The following is a 23956-nucleotide window of genomic DNA, read 5'->3' on the forward strand; positions in this document are numbered from 1 at the left end:
TGATAATCTTTAGTGACACTCTGCTGAATTCTGGTTTCAATTAGTATTGATAGCTCAGTTGATAAAGAATCCGCCTGCAATGCAGGTAAGACCCTGGTTTGATTACTGGGTCGGGAAGATCCCCTGAAGGGAAAGGCTACCCACTCCAGGATTCTGGCCTGGAGAAGTCCATGGACTGTATAGTCCATGAGGTCTCAAAGAGTCGGACACGACTGAGCCACTTTCACAACCTTATCTTAAAACTGATTTTTTCTTTAAAAATACAGTAACATTTTCTTGGCAATTTTATATATGTTTCATATTGTTGCAAGATTTATAGTAAATAAATTCAGTTGATTCTCCTAGTCAGTGTTATCTTGACCTATAATGGTCATGGTTTATTTTTACTGCGGAAAGATCAGGTAGTTAGCTGTTATCTTAGTATTTGTTGTTGTTTAGTGTCTGACTTTGACTCTTTGCCACCCCATGGCCTGTAGCCCGCCAGGCTCCTCTGTCCATGGGATTTCTCAGGTAAGAATACTGGAGTGGGTTGCTATTTCCTTCGCTAGAGAACCTTCCTAACCCAGGGATCAAACCCATGGCTCCTGCATTGCTGATGGATTCTTTACCACTGTGCCACAGGTAGCTATTAATTATATAATTAAGATATAATGACGCATTACATGTGTCATCATCATAGGTTTATGTGAAAACTTAATTCTTGGGTCACAGTTCACATCTTGTCTTTACTGTCATCTATATTTTTAATTACAGACAACTCTGGTGTAGAGTCCTTTTGATAAATATAAAACTTTAGAAGCAGTAATAACAGTAGAAAAATAACCAAAGTTTACCAAAAAAAAAAAAAAAAAGGTCTTCCCTGATGGCTCAAGACAGTAAAGCATCTGCCTACAATGTGGGAGACCTGGGTTCAATCCCTGGGTCGGGAAGATCTCCTGGAGAAGGAAATGGCAACCCACTCCAGTATTCTTGCCTGGAAAATCCCATGGACAGTGGAACCTGGTAGGCCACAGTCCATGGGGTCGCAAAGAGTTGGACACGACTGAGCAACTTCACTTTCACTTTTACCAAAATAAAATGCCATTAATGTAGTAAATTTCTCAGCTTCACTGTATAATAAGAAATCATTTAGGGAAATTCAAAAGGCATTTAATATAAATTTTTCTTATTTGGAATAAACCTTTTCAAATACTGGGACTCAAATTAACAAAAATTTTTGTTTCTAACTGCATGTCTGTTTCTGCTTTGTAAATAACTTTACATCTTTTTTCGTATAAATGATATCTTAGGATATTTGTCTTTCACTTACTTCACTTAGTATGATAATGTCTAGGCCTATCTATGTTGTTACAAAAGGCATTTAATGGCTGAATACTAGTCCACTGTATATATGTACCATATCTTTATCCATTCATCTCTCGTGGACATTCAGGTTGCTTCCAAGTCTTGGCTATTGTAAACAGTGCTTTGGTGAATACTGGGGTGCATGTATCTTTGAATTACACTCTCCTAGGAGTGGGACTGCTGGATCATACGGTACAAAATTAACGTTTGAGCAAGGGTAGTGGTGGTGGTTGGTTTGGGCCTGGGCATTTGCTAATTAGCAAGATTTAAATAACAGCTTTGTCGAAGACTACCCAGATGCAGGGAATGACAGAGGTGACTTTAGCACTGCTTCTTGAACTCTGTGAATCACCTGGGGATTTTCTTCAAGTGCAGATGCTGATTCAGTGGTTCTGGGGTGGGGCTTAGGATTCTGCATTTACAGCAAGGCCCCTGTGATCCTGATACAGCCAAGGACCACATTTTGAGTAGTGAGGGGCTACATGACATGAATCACGTATACCCAGTACGATCCCTGATATCTTAGTTTTGCATCCTTCCCCTTTGCTGTCTGGGGATGATGAGCTAAGCTCCTTTCTGAGCCCTTTCCATCATTTTACATGGAATCATAAATGGGGCTTATTGTGTGACTTCTCTTATTCCTCTTCTCTATCTCCCTTACTGAGTTCCTTCCTGGGTGTGAATGGTATCACTGGTCTTCAATTCAGTGGTTCAGAGGGACCTTACCCTCTTCTCAGTTCATCCTGTCCCTTATGGTCCCCATGCTTTGTAACCCAGAACTGGCAGATCCTCATATTTTACCACATTGCTTTAAAAAAAAATTTTTTTTTTTGGCTGTACTGGGTCTTTGTTGGGACATACAGGCTTCTCTACTTGCAACACAAGGGCTCAGCTGGCCTGCAGCACGTGGGATCTTAGTTCCCCAACCAGGGATGGAACTCTTGTCCCTTGCATTGGAAGGTGGATTCTTAACCACTGGACCACCAGAGAAGTCCCTCTTAAGATGTTTTCTGAGACCCTGACATCCTAAAGCATCTAAGTGCAAACCTCTGAAGTTCTCATCTGGCCAGATGGAGTTACGGTGTCTGTGGGAAGCAGAGGGCACAAAGTTCTTGAGGAACTTGAAAAAACTTCGGGCTACTTGTGACCTTCAGGTAGATGAGGTGACCTCTGCATTTCTAGCTGAGCCAGAATTTAGCAAACTCCAAGAAGGCTATTTGACGAGCTCTTCTAATAAAGCATTAGGGTTAGTCACTTGGTTAAATGATTCTAATTGAGTTAATTAATTTTGTCTGCACTGGGTCTTTGTTGCTGTGCACAGGCTTTCTTCAGTTGCACCAAGTGGGGGCTACTTGTCATTGCAACTCGAAGGCTTCTCATTGTGGTGGCTTCTCTGGTTGCTGGGCACAGGCTCTAGGCACACAGGCTTCAGTAGATGGTGGCTCCCTATTGGGCTTAGTTGCCCTGGTGGTAGGTGGAATCTTACTGGACCAGGGGTCCAACCCAAGCCCCCTGCATTGGCAGGCAAATTCTCATCCACTGTACCACCAGGGAAATCCCTATACTGCTGTTTTTTAAAATTTATTTCTTTGACTTCGTTGGGTCTTAGTGGCGGCATGAGGGATCCAGTTCCCTGACCAGGGACCGAACCTGGGCCCTCTGCATTGGAAGTGCAGAGTCTTAGCCACTGGATCACCAGTAAGTCCCTATGCTGCTATTTTAAAGCAGATGAATGTTCAGGTATGTTAAAAATAAGCCCCTGGATTAAGACAGACTTGGGAGTGGCCTCCCTGCAATCTGCCCTCCATTTACAGCAAAGGTGGGGGCAGGAAGTAACACAGAGAAAACCTCTGCTCTACTTGAGCTGAGGACGCTGTTCTTTACATACTGCCTTTAAAAAAAGATGAAGTTCCAGGGGAGAAACCTGTCAGGTTTAGGGGCCACCATGATTCTCTGAGGGGACAGGAACATTGAATCCTGCTTCCCTTTCTCTCTTGGTCATAGGATGCTCATAGTTAGGCTGGTGACCCACGTATTTAAGAACAGCAGGCCACCTTGTAGTGCTCTTCTGTCTTCCACTTGTTTCCTGTCTTTATTCTAAAAGAGTCCAGAAATACATATTATTATTGCATTGTGTGAATTTATGTCTTTTATCTTAAAATTCCTTTTGCTTGAAGGTGTAGTTCAGTTCAGTTGCTCAGCTGTGTCCCACTCTGCAATCCCGTGGACTGCAGCACGCCAGGCTTCTCTGTCCATCACCAACTCCCAGAGCTTGCTTAAATTCATGTCCATCGAGTCGGTGATACCATCCAACCATGTCATCCTCTACTGCCCCCTTCTCCTCCTGCCCTCAATCTTTTCCAGCATCAGGGTCTTCCCAATGAGTCAGTTCTTCACATCAGGTGACCACAGTTCAAAAGCACCAATTCTTTGGCCCTCAGCTTTCTTTATAGTCCAATTCTCACATCCATACATGATGACTGGTCAAACCATAGCTTTGACTAGATGGACCTTTGCTGGCAAAGTAATGATGTCTCCACTTTTAAATGTGCTGTCTACTCTTGCCTGGAAAATCGCATGGGCGGAGGAGCCTGGTAGGCTGCAGTCCATGGGGTCGTGAAGAGTCGGACAGGACAAAACTGAGTGACTTCACTTTCACTTTTCACTTTCATGCACTGGAGAAGGAAATGGCAACCCACTCCAGTGTTCTTGCCTGGAGAATCCCAGGGACAGGGGAGCCTGGTGGGCTGCCGTCTATGGAGCTGCATAGAGTCGGACACGACTGAAGCGACTTAGCAGCAGCAGCAGCAGGTTGATCATAGCTTTTCTTCCAAGGAGCAAGTGTCTTTTGATTTCATGCTGCAGTCACCATTGGCAGTGATTTTGGAGTCCAAGAAAATAGTCTGTCACTGTTTCCATCGTTTCCCCATCTATATGCCATGAAGTGATGGGACCAGATGCCATGATCTTTGTTTTTTGAATGTGAGTTTTAAGTCAGCTTTTTCACTCTCCTCTTTCATCAAAAGGCTCTTTAGTTCTCGGGTCATCTGCGTATCTGAGGTTATTGATATTTCTTTCAGCAATCTTGATTCCAGCTTGTGCTTCATCCAGTCCAGCATTTCATACTCCTTTCCCAATTTTGAACCAGTCTTTTGTTCCATGTCCAGTTCTAAATGTTGCTTCTTGACCTGCATACAGATTTCTCAGGAGGCAGGTAAGGTGGTCTGGTATTCCCATCTCTTGAAGAATTTTCCACAGTTTGTTGTGATCTGTACAGTCAAAGGCTTTGGCATAATCAATAAAGCAGGTGTTTTTCTGGCACTCTCTTGCTTTTTTGATGATCCAACGGATGTTGGCAATTTGATCTCTGATTCCTCTGCCTTTTCTAAACCCAGCTTGAACATCTGGAAGTTCCTGTAGAAGCCTGTCTTGGAGAATTTTGAGCATTACTTTGCTAGTGTGTGAGATGAAGTCGTCGTATAATCTAATAAAAAGTCTCGTCTTTTCCCACTTGGACTGGATGGCTGGTGTGTATCAACCCACTTCGGGCCCTGATAATGTTCAGTCGCTAAGTCGTGTCGGACTCTTTCGCGACCCCGTGGATGCAGTACGCAAGGCTTCCCTATTTTTGTATGGCGCTGGTTAATCAGCCCCTTCCTCAATCTGCGTCCGAACCCTCAAGGGTGGACGGCTGGACTCTGGCTTAACCCGGCCAGGCAGCCACTGGGCTTCCCCTTGGTCCCCAGCCTACTGCGCCGTCTGCCTTCTTCCTCCTTTACGTTGCCCCCCAGCCTCCCCCAGAGTGGCCTCCCCCGGTCCCTTTCCACTCACCTCTCCTGGCACTGCCTGTCTTCTCCCTCCATAACCGCCCTCCCCACAGGCCTCCCTCCCTCTGGTTCCAGCCGCCCTTCTCCCTCCATCAACACGTCCTCCGTCACCCTCCCCAACTACCCCGCGGGCTCTTCCGGCGGCGCGGCCTCTTCCGGTCGGCGGGAGATGGGGGCCGGCAGGAGAGGTGGGCGGGCGGGAGGGCGTGGCCGGGCGGGGGAGGGCGTGGCCGACGAGAGGGCGGGGCCGGGTGCTTAGGCAGGAGGGCGGGGCCGGCGGGAGGGTGGTAAGGCGGGAGGGGTCGGGCGCTCTCTAGGGCGGGAGGCGGGGCCGGCCAGAGGGCGGGGCCGGGCGCTCGAGTGCACGGGCGGGGCGGATGGGAGGGCGGGGCCGGGCGCTCGGGCGCTCGCGGGGAGGCCGATGGGAGGGCGGGGTCGGGCCGGGACGGGGCGGAGGCGGGGCCGGAGGGCCTCTCGGTGGGGGCGGGCCGCTCGGTGGGGGCGGGCTGGGAGGGCGGGGTCGGGAGGGCCGGCCGGTAGTGCAAGCGTCCGGGGCCCGCGCTCTGCCGCCGCCGGCCGGCCGGCCATGCTCATCACGCTGTGCTACCTGTACCTGTGGGCGCGCTGGGGGCGCGGGCCGGCCGCGCTCGTGCGCGCCACGGTGCAGCGGCTGCGCGCCTCGCGCTGCTCCTTCACCTTCTGCAGCGCGGCCGCACCGCCCCGGGGCTCCCGCGTGTGCCTTAGCCGTGGCGGCCGGGTCTTCTGTGTCGGCGAGAGCCAGGTGGGCGGGCGCTGGGTGCGCGGCCGGTGGTGAGGGGCCGGGGGCAGGCTCGGTCGGAGGCACGCGGCCGCGGGGCTGGCAGGGAGCCGGGAGCGCCCCCCAGCCCGGACCCCGCGATCGGCCCTGGTGTATGCGGCCAGCGGGCCCTTCCGCTTGCCTGGAGGCCTCGAGAGGCCGTGGGGTCCCGGGAGGACCAGCTTCGGGGCCTGCCCTGCACGCGATACCCTCGGGAGCCCGGAATATCGGGCCAGAAACCGATCGGATCACCTGTCCACGCGGTGCCCGCGCGAGGGTCCGGACGCCTGGGTCTTGGCGGTGCCGAAGCGGCGTGTACCCCTGTACCTGTGCAGAGTCGATTAGCCCCTGAGCAGCGCCCGCCTCGAGTCCCTCCATCGTCTCTCGCCTGCCCTGGGCCGGAGATGTGGTGAACCCGACTCCAGAGACGCACAGCAAAATCCTCAGCTTTCTGTCGCCTGTTTCCGTGGTGACAAAAAGTGCCCTGCCCCCAGCTCCTGTCAGTTGCGTCATGTACCAATCCGGGCACCTACTCTTTAATCTTTGCATCTTTTTGCTTTCGGTTTGCATGCAGTCCGGTCGCCTTGGCCGAATACTTAGCCTAAAGTACAAGTTCAGCCGGCCCTGTCACTCACAGGATGACCTGGGGCGGCCGTTGCTTTAATCTCTGCAGAACAATAGTTCTTTCCACTCAGCTATTGGAAGTGAGCTTGCGAGGGCAGTGCTGTGCAGATTGCCATGGACATCACCCATATTGCTGTCATTAACATTTAAAAGTGTTTTGCTTTTAATGGTTTCTTGCTCTTTGCTCTTCCTCGTAAAAAGTTGGATCACTCTTGGCATTAAAATGAGTTTTTCTTTGTGTGTGTAAAAGCGTGCGGAAATTAAACTCTTATCCCAGGTTTGAATATTTTGTTGGGGTTATGCTTAGGTATGCCATTGTACTTTGCTGCTACAAATCAAAAATACCCATTCTTGTTGATATACTATATAACACAGAATATGAGTGATTTTTGTCAGTTCTGAGAGAGTGCGTGTCTAATATCGCCTAGATGTTCATTCATTACATTCAGTAGATTCCTGAGCGAAGGACGGCTTAATTCTTTTAAGGAATCCTGATTGAGAAAGATGATAATAAAAAATGCAAGGGTGGATTTTTCTATAATTTGTTGCTGCTAAGTCGTGTTTGACTCTTTGCCACCCCTTGGACTGCAGGCTCCTCTTGTCCATGGGATTCTCCAGGCAAGAATACTGGAGTGGGTTGCCATCTTCTTGACCCAGGTATCAAACCTGCGTCTCCTGCATTTCAGGCAGATACTTTACTGCTGAGCCACCTGGGAAGCCCTTCTTTTATAAGTAATGGTTTCCAAACTGGATTCATTTACTTAAAAATTTAGAGTAGAAATTTTGAACATCCAAAAATAATGAGAAGTGAGATGCAAATGTCTTTAGTTTTCTTGGGAGACAGTTTTACTTTTGCACATCTCCATGACTTCATTGGGCTTCTGTTAACTTTGATAACTGTTAACTAAAGCTTTTCAGCCCTTGCTTACTGCTCTAGCTGGGTTTAGGGGTACCTGGGCTAAACCGGTTTTGGGCTTTTGGGTTTTTGTTTGCTGTCCTTCTTAGAGCTTTGCCCAGAAATCACTATTTCACAGAGATGTCCCCTAGTCCACACTAGATGTGACCAGTTAGCTCTGTATCCTCATAGACTTTAAGTCGCCTTTCAAATATGAAATTCAAATTCAAATATGAAATTCCAGTTTTTTATCTTTTTTTTCATTGTGACGTTTATTTTTTTCATTAAAAAACTATTTATTTGGCTGTGCTGGGTCTTAGTTGAAATACACAGGATCTTTGATCTTCTTTGTAGTATGTGGGATCCTTCCTTTTGGCATGTGGGATCTATTTCGTATACCAGGGATGGAACCTGGGCCACCTGCATTGGGAGTGCGGAGTCTTAGCCACTCGACCACAGGGGAAGTCCTCATTTTTATTTTCATTTTTTAAAAATTGAAGTATAGTTGATATACAATGTTGTGTTAATTTCTGCTGTACAGCAAAGTGATTCAGTTATATATATATATTCTTTTAAAAATTATTTTTCATTATGTCCAATTTTTATCTTTTTCTCCCTAGAAATTGGGTCTGTTTGGCTTAGCAGCTTGACCTGTAATAGTTACTCAATGTTTCACTGAATAAAGTAGTGGTTGCTGGGCTTAATTAAGCTCTGTTTGAAGCCTGCAATTGGGAAGTTTGGTTATTTATGATTAGCTACTGTTATTTTAAGACTGAAAATACCGTGGGGCTGATGATTTGGTTCAATGGATACCTTATTGTCAGTCTCCCTGGGCCGAAGTAACTTTACAGAACTGAATCTTATGCCTTTGCGGTCTCCGTATTTTATATACTTAAAATCAGATGCATAAAAGTACCATATGTGTATGTTTATGTAATCAAAGGTCCTGCAAGAATTAAGTATCACCAAAGATAGTTTATACAAACTGGAACTTTGAAGCTTTTTGTTTAATGTACATATTTTCTATGGGTAAAGTGGACAATCTTTTAAATTATTTTGCTCTTTTAAAAATTTTTACTTATTTTTGGCTGCACTGAGTCTTCATTGCTGTTCGGGCTTTCTATAGTTGCAAGCGAGCGGGTCTGCTCCTCAGTTTCAGTGAGTAGGGGCTACTCTAGTTGTGGTGGCTTCTCTTGCTGCACAGCACGGTCTCTAAGGTGTGTGGGCTTCAGTGGTTGTGGTTCCTCGGGCTTAGTTGCCCCAAGGCGTGTGGGATCTTCCCGGACCAGGGCTCAAACGCTTGTCCTCTGCATTGGCCGGTGGATTCCTAACCATTGGACCACCAGGCAAGTTCCTACAACCTGGTTTTTGTTTTTAACTACCATCAAATAATTACGTTTACCCATAGGAGTTATTCTCTCTCATTTTCATTCACTGATTGGTTCAACAGATATTTATTAAACTTCTGCTTTGTGCCAGGTTACTAGGACCCGTGAAAATAACTTTCCGATCTTCCCAGCAAGGGCAGGTTTGAACTGACAAGTAACCCTATGGAACTTGACCCAAATGCCCTTTTTGGGGGTGGGTGATGATGAGAAGGCACCCCACTTGCAACTTTAGCTTTCAGCTTTTTCTGCTCTGGATGTGCCTTGTCTTAAAGCCTTTTAACATTAGTGTACAGTCTTTCTAGAGAGATTTCAGGGGGCAAGCAGAAGTCAGTGATCATAGCCCATCTGCTAACTGATCTTGACGCTGTCACGGCTGGAGGAGATGGAAGAACAGCTCTTTGGGCAACTGTCAGTAACAAGCTTCTGCTGACGAGCATGTACTTCTGAGCCACCTCACCTTTAAATGTACTTCAAAATAGTAATTTGGAAAACTCCTACATGTGCTCGGCAGTAAGAAATGGTGGGAATAAGCTTCAGAATTAATTGCTTGGATGAACACTGGTCTCCTGCACTGCAGGCAGATTCTTTACCGACTGAGCTACCAGGGAAGCCCTAACAAGTAACAGAAGAAGTGAAAGCTGTCATGGGTCACTGAAGGATGTTGTTCTTTGTTGTTTAGTCGCTCAGTCGTGTCCAACTCTTTTGCGACCCCTTGGACTGTAGCCTGCCAGGCTCCTCTGTCCATGGGATTTTGCAGCTATTTATATGGTCACAGCGCAACAACTAGGCTTCAGTTGGTAAAGAATCAGCTTGTAATGCAGGAAACCCTGGTTTGATACCTGGGTCGGGAAGATCCCCTGGAGAAGGGAAAGGCTACCCACTTCAGTATTCTGGCCTGGAGAATCCCATGGACTGTGTAGTTCATGGGGTCACAAAGAGTCAGACACAACTGAGCAACTTTCAGCTCAACAACAAAAAAATGTGAGTTAATGCAGTGTACAGGAGAGCATCGGATGGCCTTAATGTATATGCCACCTGGAATTACAAAGGCGAGGACGTCCTAGATGTTAATATAAGGGACAGTTGTTTTTGAAGTCATATTGAATCCTCTATTGAATTGTGTTTCTTTCCCTCCATCCAGTCCATTGATGACTTAAACAAATGGGCCCTGTTCCTGGTATCTCCTTTTATACTTGAAGCAGAGCACATCGCCTTTGTGACAGAGAGCATTTGGGTGCAAGGTGAGAATTTACAGACACCGGCATCCTCTTCGGAAACTGTGAGTACCGTGTTTGTCGTTTGTCAACCATTATCAAAACTGAATTTGTTATTTTACATGAGTGCTCTTTCTTGGCTTGCCTGATTTGCTTTCTTTTTGGATATTTTGGGTTGAAAGTGAAAGTGTCAAGTTGCTCAGTCTGGTCTGACTCTTTGTGACCCCATGGGCTGTAGCCCACCGGGCTCTTTGTCCCTGGAATTCTCCAGGCAAGAATACTGAAGTGGGTTGCCATTTCCTTCTCCAGGGAATCTTCCCAACCCAGAGATCGAACCCAGGTCTCCTGCATTGCAGGCAGATTCTTTATCAACTGAGCTATCAGGGAAGCCCTATTTTGGGTTAGATAAAAATATATTAGTAGGGACACTGGCAATCCAGTGGTTTGGACCCAGTGCTTTTATTGCTGGGGCCCAGGTTGGATCCCTGGTTAGGGAACTAAGATTCTGTGCAGCCAAATACATATATATCCAAATACACACATACATATATCTATATATCTATTTATATATCTGTATTTGGGGACTTCCCTGGTGGTTCAGTGGTTAAGACTCCATGCTTCCACTGTAGGGGCACTTAGGTCCCTAGTTCGGGAACTAAGATCGTACATGCTGCATGATACAGCCACAAAAAAAGCGCTACCTGTGTTTAAGCTGTGTCTCTGGCTTGTGGTATGTTACTGGGCAGCAGCGCTCAGGTCTCTCCCTAGGTCATCTAGTCCAGCCCCACAGCTTCTTGCTGCCCAAATCAGCTCATTTCTATCACTGAGTTCTCCTGGACGTCTCACCCTGAGTATTCTGAAGGCACTTCAAACTCAGTAACGTGTCCCAAACTGGTGGTTTGTATTTATTTCCTGGATTAAAAAAAGAAAATCTCAGATGAACACTCCAGCCTGTGGGTCCTTTCCCCTCCTCCTGCCTCCTTCCTGCCAGTCAGTGACTAGTTCTGCTAATTCCTTTCTTTCTGCTAAATCCACTGTCCACACGTCCCAGATTTTATTCCTTCCCTTCCATTCCTCCTCATTGCATCCTCCTCTTCATTATCTTTTTGTTGAATCTGAAAATGGCATGATCATGCCTTGGGTCTCCTTTGTGGGTTTTCCTTGAGACGGCCTGTCATCTTTCTGGACACACACCCTCTGGTGTAAGCTCTCAATGGATGCCTTCTCCCCGGGGCTGTCACCTCTCAGGCTCATGGGTGCCTGACTCTAACTCCTTCCCAGCCCCCACCCGCTTATAGCTGCTTCTGCTGGCATCTGGGGTGAGTCCTTTCTGCCCTCACTCACCCATTGTATGCTTCCTGCCTGTGACGTGAACAATCCAGGAGGTGTTTTGCTGAAGACACCCATGGCCACTGGACCTCCATCTCACAACACTGTCTTGAAGACATTGTGTTGGGATGAATGAAAAGGAAGAGAGAAATAAGACTGGAAATAATTGACTAGAACTCAAGGTGGATGGAAATAAGAGCAGATAGGAAAAAGTAAAGGAGAGCAGGAACCTCTCCTCTGTTTGGGGCTCAGGAGGGATTTAGAGTTTTGCAGGTGGTGGTCTGACAGTAACCTAGTGTGCTAGGACATGACATTTTTGTCCTGCCAGTTCCTGCTGTTTATTAAGCTCTATATATACTTAGGATAATAATCATACCATTTATTGAGCCCCTGCTTGGTGTTTTATTACCTCTAGTGCTTACAGTTTTATATTATGGTCATTTTTAAAGAGAAGAAAATCGAAGTTATATGATTAAAGGTTAAAGTTTTTTTTTTTTTGACATCAACCATTTTTTAGTGTCTTTATTGAATGTGTTGTAATATTGCTTCTGTTTCATGTTTTTGTCTCTTGGCCACAAGGGGTATGGGATCTTAGTCCCCGACCAGGGATAGAACCTGCGCTTTCTGCATTGCAAGGTGAAGTCTTACCTGCGGGACCACCAGGGAAGCCTCTGAAGTTTTCTTATGTATTCTAATGTTGTATATATCTAGTAAGATTTCAACTTAAAATCTGTGCCAAAATTTCTAAAATATTGCAACTATATCAAATATCACATATGCACAGATTCCTTTTTTAACACAAAAGTATGACCCACTGTGCTCTTAATTTTCATGGGTCATTGTTGCCTAATGTGTATCTCTATACACATAGTATCTTAAGGAACGTGGTTACTGTATTAGGTAAGGTACAGGCTGTTGTTAAAGTCACTCAGTTGTGTCCGACTCTTTGCGACCCCAGGGACTGTAGCCCCCCAGACTCCTCCGTCCATGGGAATCTCCAGGCAAGAATACTGGAGTGGGTTGCCATGCCCTCCTCCAGGGGATCTTCCCGACCCAGGGATCGAACCTAGGTCTCCCACATCGCAGGCAGAGTCTTTACTGTCTGAGCCATCAGGGAAGCCCAAGGTCCAGGCTAAGCTGTTGTAATGAGTGATGCCTAGCCCGTAGTGCTTCAGACAAGGTAGAAGCGAACTTGTCTCTGAGGGGGAAGGTCCTGCTCTGGAAGGCCACCCAGGGACCCAGCCCCTTTCTGCCCTGTTGCTAGGCTGCCTCCCCTCTGCCATCATCCTGTTCTCTCTCTTGGTGGAGGCTGGGCTCCTGCTACCCAACCCCGACCCCCACCCCCTAACCTGATCTGCATTCCAGCCCTCAGAATAGAGAAAGACAGGGAAGGTGGGGACCAACGCACTTCCTCTTTGAGGCTGTCATCCAGGAGCTTCACATCACATGTCTCCCAGCTGGAGGGAGGTGGAGAAATGCAGTCCGTAGCTGGGCAGCCATGGATTCTGTGAAGACCTGGAGTTCTGTTACTACAAGGGAGAAAGAAAGACTAGATGTTGGGAGATGATTAACATTTCTGCCGCAGCTCTCTCATTTAGTTTACCTTCTAAGGTCGATTTAAGATCTCTCCTCATGGCTGTTACCTAATTCTTTTTATTATTTTAAATCACCTGTGCTGTGTTTAGTCGCTCAGTCGTGTTCGTCTCTTTGTGACCCCATGGACTGTAGCCCACCAGGCTCCTCAGTCCATAGGGCTTCTCCAGGCAAGAATACTGGAGTGGGTTGTCATGCCCTCCTCCTTAAAAAACCTACAGAGCTTTTAAAATTTTTAGATAAATTATATACTTTTGGCTGTGCTTGAGCCTCTCTCTAGTTGCGGCGAGTGGGGGGCTACTTTCTAGCCGCGGCGGGTGAGGGCTCCTCTTTGAGGCGACTTCTCTCGTTGTGGAGCGTGGGTTCCAGGGTGCTTGGGCTCAGTAGTTGTGGGGCGCACGGGCGTAGTTGCCCTGCAACATATGGAATCTTAGCTCCCAGACCAAGAATCAAGCTTGTGCCCTCTGCATTGGCAGGCAGATTCTTACTACTGGACTACCAACACTGGAATATCCCAGTGGTTACTTAATTCTGGGGGCAAAAAGATGCCTATCCACCAAGGGTACTCTCCAGTTAAGTCATCTTATTTGTGATCAGAGAGTTTAGTGGATTTTGCAACCAGGAGCTAGAGCTGTCTAGAGCCATATTTTGGACCACCATGGCTATTTATTGCTCAGATGACCCAAGAATTGATAACCCAAAGAACTTACACAGCTCTGTTTTGTAAACTGGACTTCAGATCTTAAAAAAGGAGTTGATTTCACAGGTCTCTGTCTTCTACGTCTGCTGTTCCCATTCAGGTTTATTGCTTAATGGGATTTTGCAGCTTGGGGGTGTTCATGAATCTATGTATTCTATGTATTTCACCTAACTCTCAAGTCATTTGAATTTGATAGGACCCTAAGATATTTAATAGCAAATATGTTATTGAGGAAAGACTTTTGAACTTGATAAAATTCTTTCCCATTTTTAGGACAGTACCACTCCTACAGCTATTGAAAAATGCTTTGCGGATTTTTAATATCTCCTTTGTGGTCATTCTACAGACCCCCTGACAATAAAAAAAATGAATTTCAGGAAGTCAGTTTAAAAACTGTAGCATTCACACATTCATATTTTCACTTAGTCATTCTTTCACTAACAGATATTTATTGAACAGTATTCCTAGTTATTTCATAAGTGCCGTAAGAGATACCAATGAGTCATGGCAGATTCAGCTCAGTTTTGAGTGTCTTCTGTGCTTATATTAGCAGTCCTGTTTAGTAAGAGTTGGTGACCCAAAGAACTTACACAGTTTTTTTGTTGCAGAAAATTCACTCATGTTCTTTGCATTCTGTAAAGGCCTTCATGCATGCATCCAAGGGCTATTGAGTGCCTTCTATGTGTCAGATTATGTTCTAGGGCTGGATGTATGTCATTTGAAGATGAAAGGAACACTCAGAGGAACTTTCCTGGCAGCCCAGTGGTTAAGACTTGTCTTACAATGCAGAGAGTGTGGATTCAGTTCCTGGTCTGGGAGCTAAGATTCCCTGTGCCTTGTGGCCAAAAAACCAAAACGGTAAGACAGAAGCAATATTGTAACAAATTCAATAAAGACTTAAAGGAAAAAAATGCATTCAGAAATGAGAGTCACAGTCATCTTAAGGAGCTCACAGTGTGAGGGGAGAAGACAGCTAAGTAAATGAACAATTAAAGTTCACTGTGATAAGTGCTCTGGGAAAGCAAGTACAGGGGGAGAGGGTGAACCTATCCAGATGGGGTGATGTCAGGAAGGACTTTCAGGGTGGGCACAACAGCTGAGGTTTTAAGGAAAAATAAGAATTAGGTGAAGGAGGAGGAAAGGGCTTTCTAGGCAGGTACGGAGGCACACAGAGCGTTTGTACTTGGGGACAATTGAAGTCTAATTAAATAGTTTTTTTAAATTTGTTTTTGGCTGCATTGGCTCTTCATTGCAGTTCGTAGGCTTAGTTGCTTCATGGCACAAAGTGAAGTGAAAGTCGCTCAGTCATGTCTGACTTTTTGAGACCTCATGGACTGTTTCCTGCCAGGCTCCTCTGTCTATGGAATTCTCCAGGCAAGAATACTGCTGTAGGTGGCCATTCCCTTCACCAGGGGATCTTCCCAACCCAGGGAGCGAACCCAGGTCTCCTGCATTGCAGGCCGATTCTTTACCATCTGGGCCACCTGGGTAGCCCAAGAATACTGGAGTGGTTAGCCTATCCTTTCTCCAGGCGATCGTCTTGACCCAAGGATCGAACCAGGGTCTTCTGCATTGCAGGCGGGTTTGTTATCAGCTGAGCCACCGGGGAAGCTCTCGTGGCACAAGGGATCTTATTAATAGTTTCCCGACAACGGATCGAGCCCAGGTCCCCTGCTTTGGAAGGCAGTCTTAAACCCCTGGACCAGAAGGGAACTCCCAATTGGAGTCTAATTAACATGAGTTGACAAAGTGGGTCAGGGGAAGGCCAGAGGGGAAAGCTGTGGCTGCTGCTGCTGCTAAGTCGCTTCAGTTGTGTCCGACTCTGTGCGACCCCATAGACGGCAGCCCACCAGGCTCCCCTGTCCCTGGGATTGTCCAGGCAAGAACACTGGAGTGGGTTGCCATTTCCTTCTCCAACGCATGAAAGTGAAAAGTGAAAGTGAAGTCGCTCAGTCGTGTCCAACTCTTCGTGACCCCATGGACTGCAGCCTGCCAGGCTCCTCTGTCCATGGGATTTTCCAGGCAAGAGTACTGGAGTGGGGTGCCATTGCCTTCTCCGAAGGTGTGGCTGGAGTATTGTTATTTTAGTTTAGTTGCTAAGTCATGTCCAACTCATTTTGTGACCCTGTGGTGCATCAAATTACATTGGTGCAGTGATAGCTTTCCAGAACATTACCAATCAACATTACCAGTGATAGCTTTCCATTACCAAACATTACCAACTTTACCAAATGGTCACATTACCCAGTGGTCACAGAATAGAGAGGCTCTCAGACCAAGTTAAGATGCTCAAATTGCACAGTCTATTAAATTAATTCAAAATATAAGCAAGAAACAGTTCTGGGTTCTGTTAACACTTGGAATGGGGCTCCTGAGGGGTGGAAGGACTGCACACCTGAATCCTGAGCTAGGCAAGGTTCACACATTCTGCCTCTGTCTGCCACATCGGCTGCCCGCCGAGGATACCGTCACAGGGACTTTGCAGGTGGAGGCTGCCTGTGGCCAGCACACGCTTGCTCTGTTGGGGAGATTCAGGATGTCAGGGTGTCTGGAAGAGCTGTGGCTTACCAGTGACCTGCAGAGAAGCTGTGTGTTTTACCTGTTTCTAGGCAGAATATGCATGGAACCCTAATGGGTGGCTGATTTAGGGATGACATAACTGTCAACTGGAGCTTCCCTGGTGGCTTAGATGGTAAAGAATCTTCCTGCAATTCAGGAGACCCAGGTTTGATCCCTGGGTTGGGAAGATCCCCTGGAGGATGGCATGGCAACCCACTCCAGCATTCTTGCCTGGAGAGTCCCATGGACAGAGGAGCCTGGTGGACTACAGTCCATGAGGTCATGAAGAGTCGGTCACGACTGAAGTGACTTAGCCACAACTGAGTGACTTTCACTTTCACTTTTTAACTGGGAGGTGGTCAGTTGGGAGGTGGCAGATCCGTGTCTTACTATTACCTAGGATTTACTTGGTCCATCCTTGATTTTCTGCTTGGGAGCAATACTGTTTTCTGTTTTGTTCTTTTTTATCAGTGTTTAGCACACATATGTTCCTTTTGCTTGTCTTCATCACATCTTAAAAGTGACTGACAATATCCATGAAATTCATGCTATTTGTTTTTCTGGTTTTCTATGTACCAGAATTAAATGTTCTTTAATAGTATGGCAAATACATAGGGTACACGGATTATAAAGGTTTATATACACTAATTGGGAATTTGGACTTTATCCTGTGGACAGCAGGCTAAAACATTTCTTTTTCTTTTTTAAAGCAGAATGAGCAGATTCGTATGTTAAAGATCATAATGCAGGCAGATTGGAGACTGGATCTGGGGGAGGCAAACCTGGGATGGATTGTACCCTGTGTGGGAAGAGATGAACCTTGCAGAGTATTGGTAGCAGGGAGGAGAGGTGTGGAGACAGAGTTAGGAGCTTTTTTAGGAGATGATGATGGATTTTTGGGTGGATTGGGGGTCATTCCTGGAGATGGGGATTATGGCAGGAGGGGCTGGTAGAGGGGCCCCTATTTTAAAGAATGCAGTTTTGCACATTGTTGGAGTCAGCTTGGCTGGAATGAACAGGTGACCTCAGAATTTCGGTGGTTTCTAAAAGCAAATCTTCGTTTTTTGCTCATGTCGCACATGAGGCTGAGCAGGTCTCTGGCTGCTGTTTCAAGCTGGGTCTGCTCCACGCTTCTTTCCCACGCAGGGACCAGGCAGAGAGAACACAGCCGTCTCAGGACTTGCCATTTCTACACGGAGTGGAGGAGTGAATGAGCTGGCTGAAACCCGTGTTATAGATTTGGTTTAAGGTGGCTGCAGATTCCTTCCTCTTAATGGACAAGTGGAATTTTATATCCCTCCCTTGAATCTGGGCTCAGCTTAGTGATTTGTCTGCCTCATGGGACATGGTGGAAGAGACATTCTGGGGATGTCTGTTAAAACTTCTGTTCTTTGTCGGCTTACCAACATGGGGGGTGGACAGGGATATAAAGTGAAAAATTGTGGATGCTAATATAGTACCCTGTAGATGCTGGGCCTCACATGCTTATCGGGCTTCTAAATAACACACATAATAGAAAACGGTTATGACAGGGACCTCCCTGGCGGTCTAACCTTCCACTGTAGGGGGTGTAGGTTTGACCCCTGATGAGGGGACTGAGATCCTGCATGCTGTGCGGTGTGGCCAAAAAAAAAAAAGTTATAGCAACAAGGTATTTCTGTTATTTTCTGATTAGCTCTCAGTTATTCAGCAAATTAGAACACCGAGACCACCCTTTTCACTGAGTTTTCTGGTCAGTTATGGTTTTGCAGATCCATCTTAGGTCTCATCAGGGTCACTTTATCATTTCAACTGTTGCTTGTTGTGGGTGGACTTATCATATCCCTTATACTGTTAACTTGGTTTTCCAATCCACTTCTTTTAAAAGTGCCACACGTCATAGTACCTTGCTAAATAGTGAAAACAAATTCTGTAGTCCTGCTATATCCTTTGTTCCCAAACCCAAAAGGCACGGAGAGTAGCTGAAAGTAGGAAATAACCTCTTCCCTGACTGTCCTGGTTTCAGATCTTCACATCTTTGTGTGTCTAGCTCTCTTTCAATCCGTTCATTACTAGATGTTTAAAAAACCTAACATGTAATTACACTGAATTGGGAGAAGAGAAATGAGAGCCAAAAAATTAGCAGTGTTGAAGCAGTGACATTGATCTTACCCAGGCTCACTAATGATAACTTGTGTTTATCTGGGTTCTCTTGTGAAACAGAATAGGTGTGTGTGTGTGCCGCACGCACACACACACACACACACACACACACACACATAGGGAGGGAGGGAGACAGAGAAGTAGTGGGGGAAGGGAGAGAAAGACAGAAACCGAGGATACCGTCACAGGGACTTTGCAGGTGGAGGCTGCCTGTGGCCAGCACACGCTTGCTCTGTTGGGGAGATTCAGGATGTCAGGGTGTCTGGAAGAGTTGTGGCTTACCAGTGACCTGCAGAGAAGCTGTGTGTTTTACCTGTTTCTAGGCAGAATATGCATGGAACCCTAATGGGTGGCTGATTTAGGGATGACATAACTGTCAACTGGAGCTTCCCTGGTGGCTTAGATGGTAAAGAATCTTCCTGCAATTCAGGAGACCCAGGTTTGATCCCTGGGTTGGGAAGATCCCCTGGAGGATGCCATGGCAACCCACTCCAGCATTCTTGCCTGGAGAGTCCCATGGACAGAGGAGCCTGGTGGACTACAGTCCATGAGGTCATGAAGAGTCGGTCACGACTGAAGTGACTTAGCCACAACTGAGTGACTTTCACTTTCACTTTTTAACTGGGAGGTGGTCAGTTGGGAGGTGGCAGATCCGTGTCTTACTATTACCTAGGATTTACTTGGTCCATCCTTGATTTTCTGCTTGGGAGCAATACTGTTTTCTGTTTTGTTCTTTTTATCAGTGTTTAGCACACATATGTTCCTTTTGCTTGTCTTCATCACATCTTAAAAGTGACTGACAATATCCATGAAATTCATGCTATTTGTTTTTCTGGTTTTCTATGTACCAGAATTAAATGTTCTTTAATAGTATGGCAAATACATAGGGTACACGGATTATAAAGGTTTATATACACTAATTGGGAATTTGGACTTTATCCTGTGGACAGCAGGCTAAAACATTTCTTTTTCTTTTTTAAAGCAGAATGAGCAGATTCGTATGTTAAAGATCATAATGCAGGCAGATTGGAGACTGGATCTGGGGGAGGCAAACCTGGGATGGATTGTACCCTGTGTGGGAAGAGATGAACCTTGCAGAGTATTGGTAGCAGGGAGGAGAGGTGTGGAGACAGAGTTAGGAGCTTTTTTAGGAGATGATGATGGATTTTTGGGTGGATTGGGGGTCATTCCTGGAGATGGGGATTATGGCAGGAGGGGCTGGTAGAGGGGCCCCTATTTTAAAGAATGCAGTTTGCACATTGTTGAGTCAGCTTGGCTGGAATGAACAGGTGACCTCAGAATTTCGTGGTTTCTAAAAGCAAATCTTGTTTTTTGCTCATGTCGCACATGAGGCTGAGCAGGTCTCTGGCTGCTGTTTCAAGCTGGGTCTGCTCCACGCTTCTTTTCCCACGCAGGGACCAGGCAGAGAGAACACAGCCGTCTCAGGACTTGCCATTTCTACACGGAGTGGAGGAGTGAATGAGCTGGCTGAAACCCGTGTTATAGATTTGGTTTAAGGTGGCTGCAGATTCCTTCCTCTTAATGGACAAGTGGAATTTTATATCCTCCCTTGAATCTGGGCTCAGCTTAGTGATTTGTCTGCCTCATGGGACATGGTGGAAGAGACATTCTGGGGATGTCTGTTAAAACTTCTGTTCTTTGTCGGCTTACCAACATGGGGGGTGGACAGGGATATAAAGTGAAAAATTGTGGATGCTAATATAGTACCCTGTAGATGCTGGGCCTCACATGCTTATCGGGCTTCTAAATAACACACATAATAGAAAACGGTTATGACAGGGACCTCCTGGCGGTCTAACCTTCCACTGTAGGGGGTGTAGGTTTGACCCTGATGAGGGGACTGAGATCCTGCATGCTGTGCGGTGTGGCCAAAAAAAAAAAAAGTTATAGCAACAAGGTATTTCTGTTATTTTCTGATTAGCTCTCAGTTATTCAGCAAATTAGAACACCGAGACCACCCTTTTCACTGAGTTTTCTGGTCAGTTATGGTTTTGCAGATCCATCTTAGGTCTCATCAGGGTCACTTTATCATTTCAACTGTTGCTTGTTGTGGGTGGACTTATCATATCCCTTATACTGTTAACTTGGTTTTCCAATCCACTTCTTTTAAAAGTGCCACACGTCATAGTACCTTGCTAAATAGTGAAAACAAATTCTGTAGTCCTGCTATATCCTTTGTTCCCAAACCCAAAAGGCACGGAGAGTAGCTGAAAGTAGGAAATAACCTCTTCCCCTGACTGTCCTGGTTTCAGATCTTCACATCTTTGTGTGTCTAGCTCTCTTTCAATCCGTTCATTACTAGATGTTTAAAAAACCTAACATGTAATTACACTGAATTGGGAGAAGAGAAATGAGAGCCAAAAAATTAGCAGTGTTGAAGCAGTGACATTGATCTTACCCAGGCTCACTAATGATAACTTGTGTTTATCTGGGTTCTCTTGTGAAACAGAATAGGGGGTGTGTGTGTGTGCGCGCAGATTACACACACACACACACACACACACACACACACACATAGGGAGGGAGGGAGACAGAGAAGTAGTGGGGGAAGGGAGAGAAAGACAGAAAGAAAGGTTTATTTTAAGGAACTGGCTTACGTGATTGTGGAGTCTGTGCTTATGCATTGACCCCATGGACTGTAGCCAGGCTCCTCTGTCCTTTGGATTTTTTCCAGGCAACAATACTGGAGGAGGTTGCCATTTCCTTCCCCAGGGGATCTTCCCCACCCAGAGATCAAACCCACGTCTCCTGCATTACAGGTGAATTCTTTACCACTGAGCCTTTGGGGAAGCCCAATTGTGGAGTCTGGGGAGTCCCAAATCTGCAGGGCAGGCCAGAGGCTGGAAACTCCTGCAGAATAGATGTTGCAGCTTGAGTCTGAAGCCAGTCTAGAGGCAGAATTCCCTCTTCCTCTGGGAACCACAGTCTTTTTCTTGTAGGGCCTTCAGCTGTAACTGTAACAAGGCTCACCTGTGTTACAGGAGGATGATCTACTTTACTCGAAGTGAAATCATTTAAAATGTTGACCACATCTGAAAAATATCTTCACAGTCACCACTGAAATGATGTTTGGCCAAATATCCAGGTACTGTGGTCCAGCCCAGTTGGCACATAAGATTAACCATCACCTGGCTAGTTGTTAAGATTCCCATCCTCCCATTAGCTGCAGAGCTTCAGCTCAGCACCGGCTGCAGGCAGCCTTGGGAGGGGTAGTTCACTGAAGCGGGTTTAACCCAGCGCCCTTGGCCCCAGGATCCCCTTCCGTGTGCACATTTGTATTGAGGTGAGTGGAGCAGAGACATTACTTTGCCACCAAAGGTCCGTCTAGTCAAAGCTATGGTTTTTCCAGTGGTCACGTATGGATGTGAGAGTTGGACTATAAAGCTGAACGCCGAAGAACTGATGCTTTTCAACTGTGGTGTTGGAGAAGACTCTTGAGAGTCCCTTGGACTGCAAGGAGATCCAACCAGTCCATCCTAAAGGAAATCAGTCCTGAATATTCATTGGAAGGACTGATGCTGAAGCTGAAACTCCAATCCTTTGGCCACCTGATGCGAAGAACTGACTCACTGGAAAAGACCCTGATGATGGGAAAGACTTAAGGCGGGAGGAGAAGGGGATGACAGAGGATGAGATGGTTGGATGGCATCACTGACTCAATGGACATGAGTTGGTGATGGATGGGGAAGCCTGGCATGCTGCAGTCCATGGGGTCGCAAAGTGTTGGACACGACTGAGCGACTGAACTGAACTGAGTGGAGAAGACACATCACTGCCTTTGCTGTGATCATTGTAGCCTCAAGTCGCGAGCTTGGGTTTCGGAAGGGCTTTCTGCATGGGCGAGGAAATCCCTTTGTTTTGGGCTGACCGGGGCTTCCTTGGCTTTGATCTTTGGGAGTGAGCCTTTGGCTTGCGTTCCCCTTTCTTTCTCTGCCTCTTTGTCTCCATCTCAAAGTGCAAAAGGGAAGCAGACTGTTTGCATTTAGTGACTGTGTGGCTTTGCTTTGATGGGGCCACGGTGCTGTTGGAGGAGTTTGCATGGTCTGTGGCTCACGGACCAGGTTCCTAGAAAAAGGAAACGCATTTAGGTGAGGAAACAGCTGGCTGGGTTTAGAAACTTGATCAGGGATGAGTGTGTATATTGTTCTCTGGCCATTTCCTGTCCTTCCCCTTGCTTTGTTTACCTCCTGTGGCTCTCCTCCCAGGCGTGAGGATTTGATTGTTGGCTCCTTTTACACCTAGTGCCTACTTTGAGCTCCAGCTCCATGCTGGTGCTCGCGGTAGCAGGGTGCTACGTCAAGATCTGAACAACTAAATCCTGGGCTGGATCTCCAGTAGCTGAACATCTCCCATCATTCTCCCCGACATAATGCTGAGAACAAAGATGCTTTTAGTCTCCGGCAGGGGGGTTGCATTGCTCCTTTTCCTGTTTCCCATTCACCCTCATCAGAAAAGTCAGCTGTCACCGAGGTGGTCGTTTATCTTCTCATTCTCCAGAGCTGACATCCTTCCTGCATTCTCCGAGCTGGAAATCAGCTAGATCTTTGTCTGGATTGTAGACTGGATTGTATTTGAAATGCAGAATTGTACTGAAGCCTGCAAGGGTCAGACCCACCCTCCAGGTGAACCTGTGCAGAGGTGGCAGTCAGTCGAGTGTATGTGAGCTCAGTTGCTCAGTTGTGTCTGAGTCTTTGCAACCCCACAGACTGTAGCCTGCCAGGCTCCTCTGTCCATGAGATTTCCCAGGGAAGAAAACTGGAGTGGATTGCCATTTCCGTTTCCAGGGGATCTTCCCCACCCAGGGATGGAGCCTGTGACTCCTGCAGTTGTGAGGGAAACCTACATGTAGAGCTAAAAGAGAATTCTGAGGTTTCTCTTTCTGCAGATACTCTAGACTGAGTACTGGGTTTCAGCCTGTTGATCATAAATATTTGTGTTTATTATTTTTACCTCTAAGACAATGTTTCTCAGCTTTTAGAATGACTGTTTGTCTAAGGAGCAAAGTTAAATTTAATTTGAATTCTCTTTTAAGGAGAGAAGTGAAATCTTAAGGAGTAAAGATTTTGTGGAGTAGGGTTAGACATTAGAGGACTCCAGAATTTTTTTTTTAATTGATACATAATTCACATCATCCTTTTAAAGTGTTTATTTACAATTTAGCAGCTGTACAGTCATCACTAATTCCAGAACATTTTCATACCCCAAAAGAAACTACATACCCATCAGCATTCTTCTCTGATTCCCATCAGTCACTCCTCAGCATTCTGTCGCTGGCAACCACTAATCTACTTGTTAACTCTATAGATCTTTCCATTTTGATTTTTTATATAAACAGAATCATTCAATATGTGACCTTTTAATAACTGGCTTCCTAGACTTAGCACAATATAGGTGAACGCTTGGGGTGTTTCCACACTTTGACTGTGATGAATAATGCTGCTACTTGTGTACAGGTTTTGTGTGCAGACATATGTTTTTAGTTCTCTTAAGTATATTCCTCTATTTCTTTGCATTGATCACTGAG

General features: G+C 46.3%; 1 protein-coding gene across 6 annotated transcripts in view; it reads left to right on the plus strand.

Annotated features, from left to right (window-relative positions):
- The window catches only part of HLCS (holocarboxylase synthetase), a 223798-nt gene that overhangs the window by 15194 nt on the left and 184648 nt on the right, over positions 1-23956 (plus strand). For 5 of the 6 annotated variants that reach the window (XM_070377521.1, XM_070377547.1, XM_070377530.1 and 2 more), the window contains one exon: positions 10016-10153. In XM_070377521.1, the coding sequence (XP_070233622.1) occupies positions 10016-10153 (138 nt within the window). Of the gene's footprint in view, positions 1-5700; positions 5953-10015; positions 10154-23956 lie in introns of those variants that run through there. The other variant, XM_070377517.1, reaches the window with a different exon arrangement.

This window comes from Bos mutus, chromosome 1 (genome assembly GCF_027580195.1).
Source record: "Bos mutus isolate GX-2022 chromosome 1, NWIPB_WYAK_1.1, whole genome shotgun sequence".
Lineage (NCBI taxonomy): Eukaryota > Metazoa > Chordata > Mammalia > Artiodactyla > Bovidae > Bos > Bos mutus.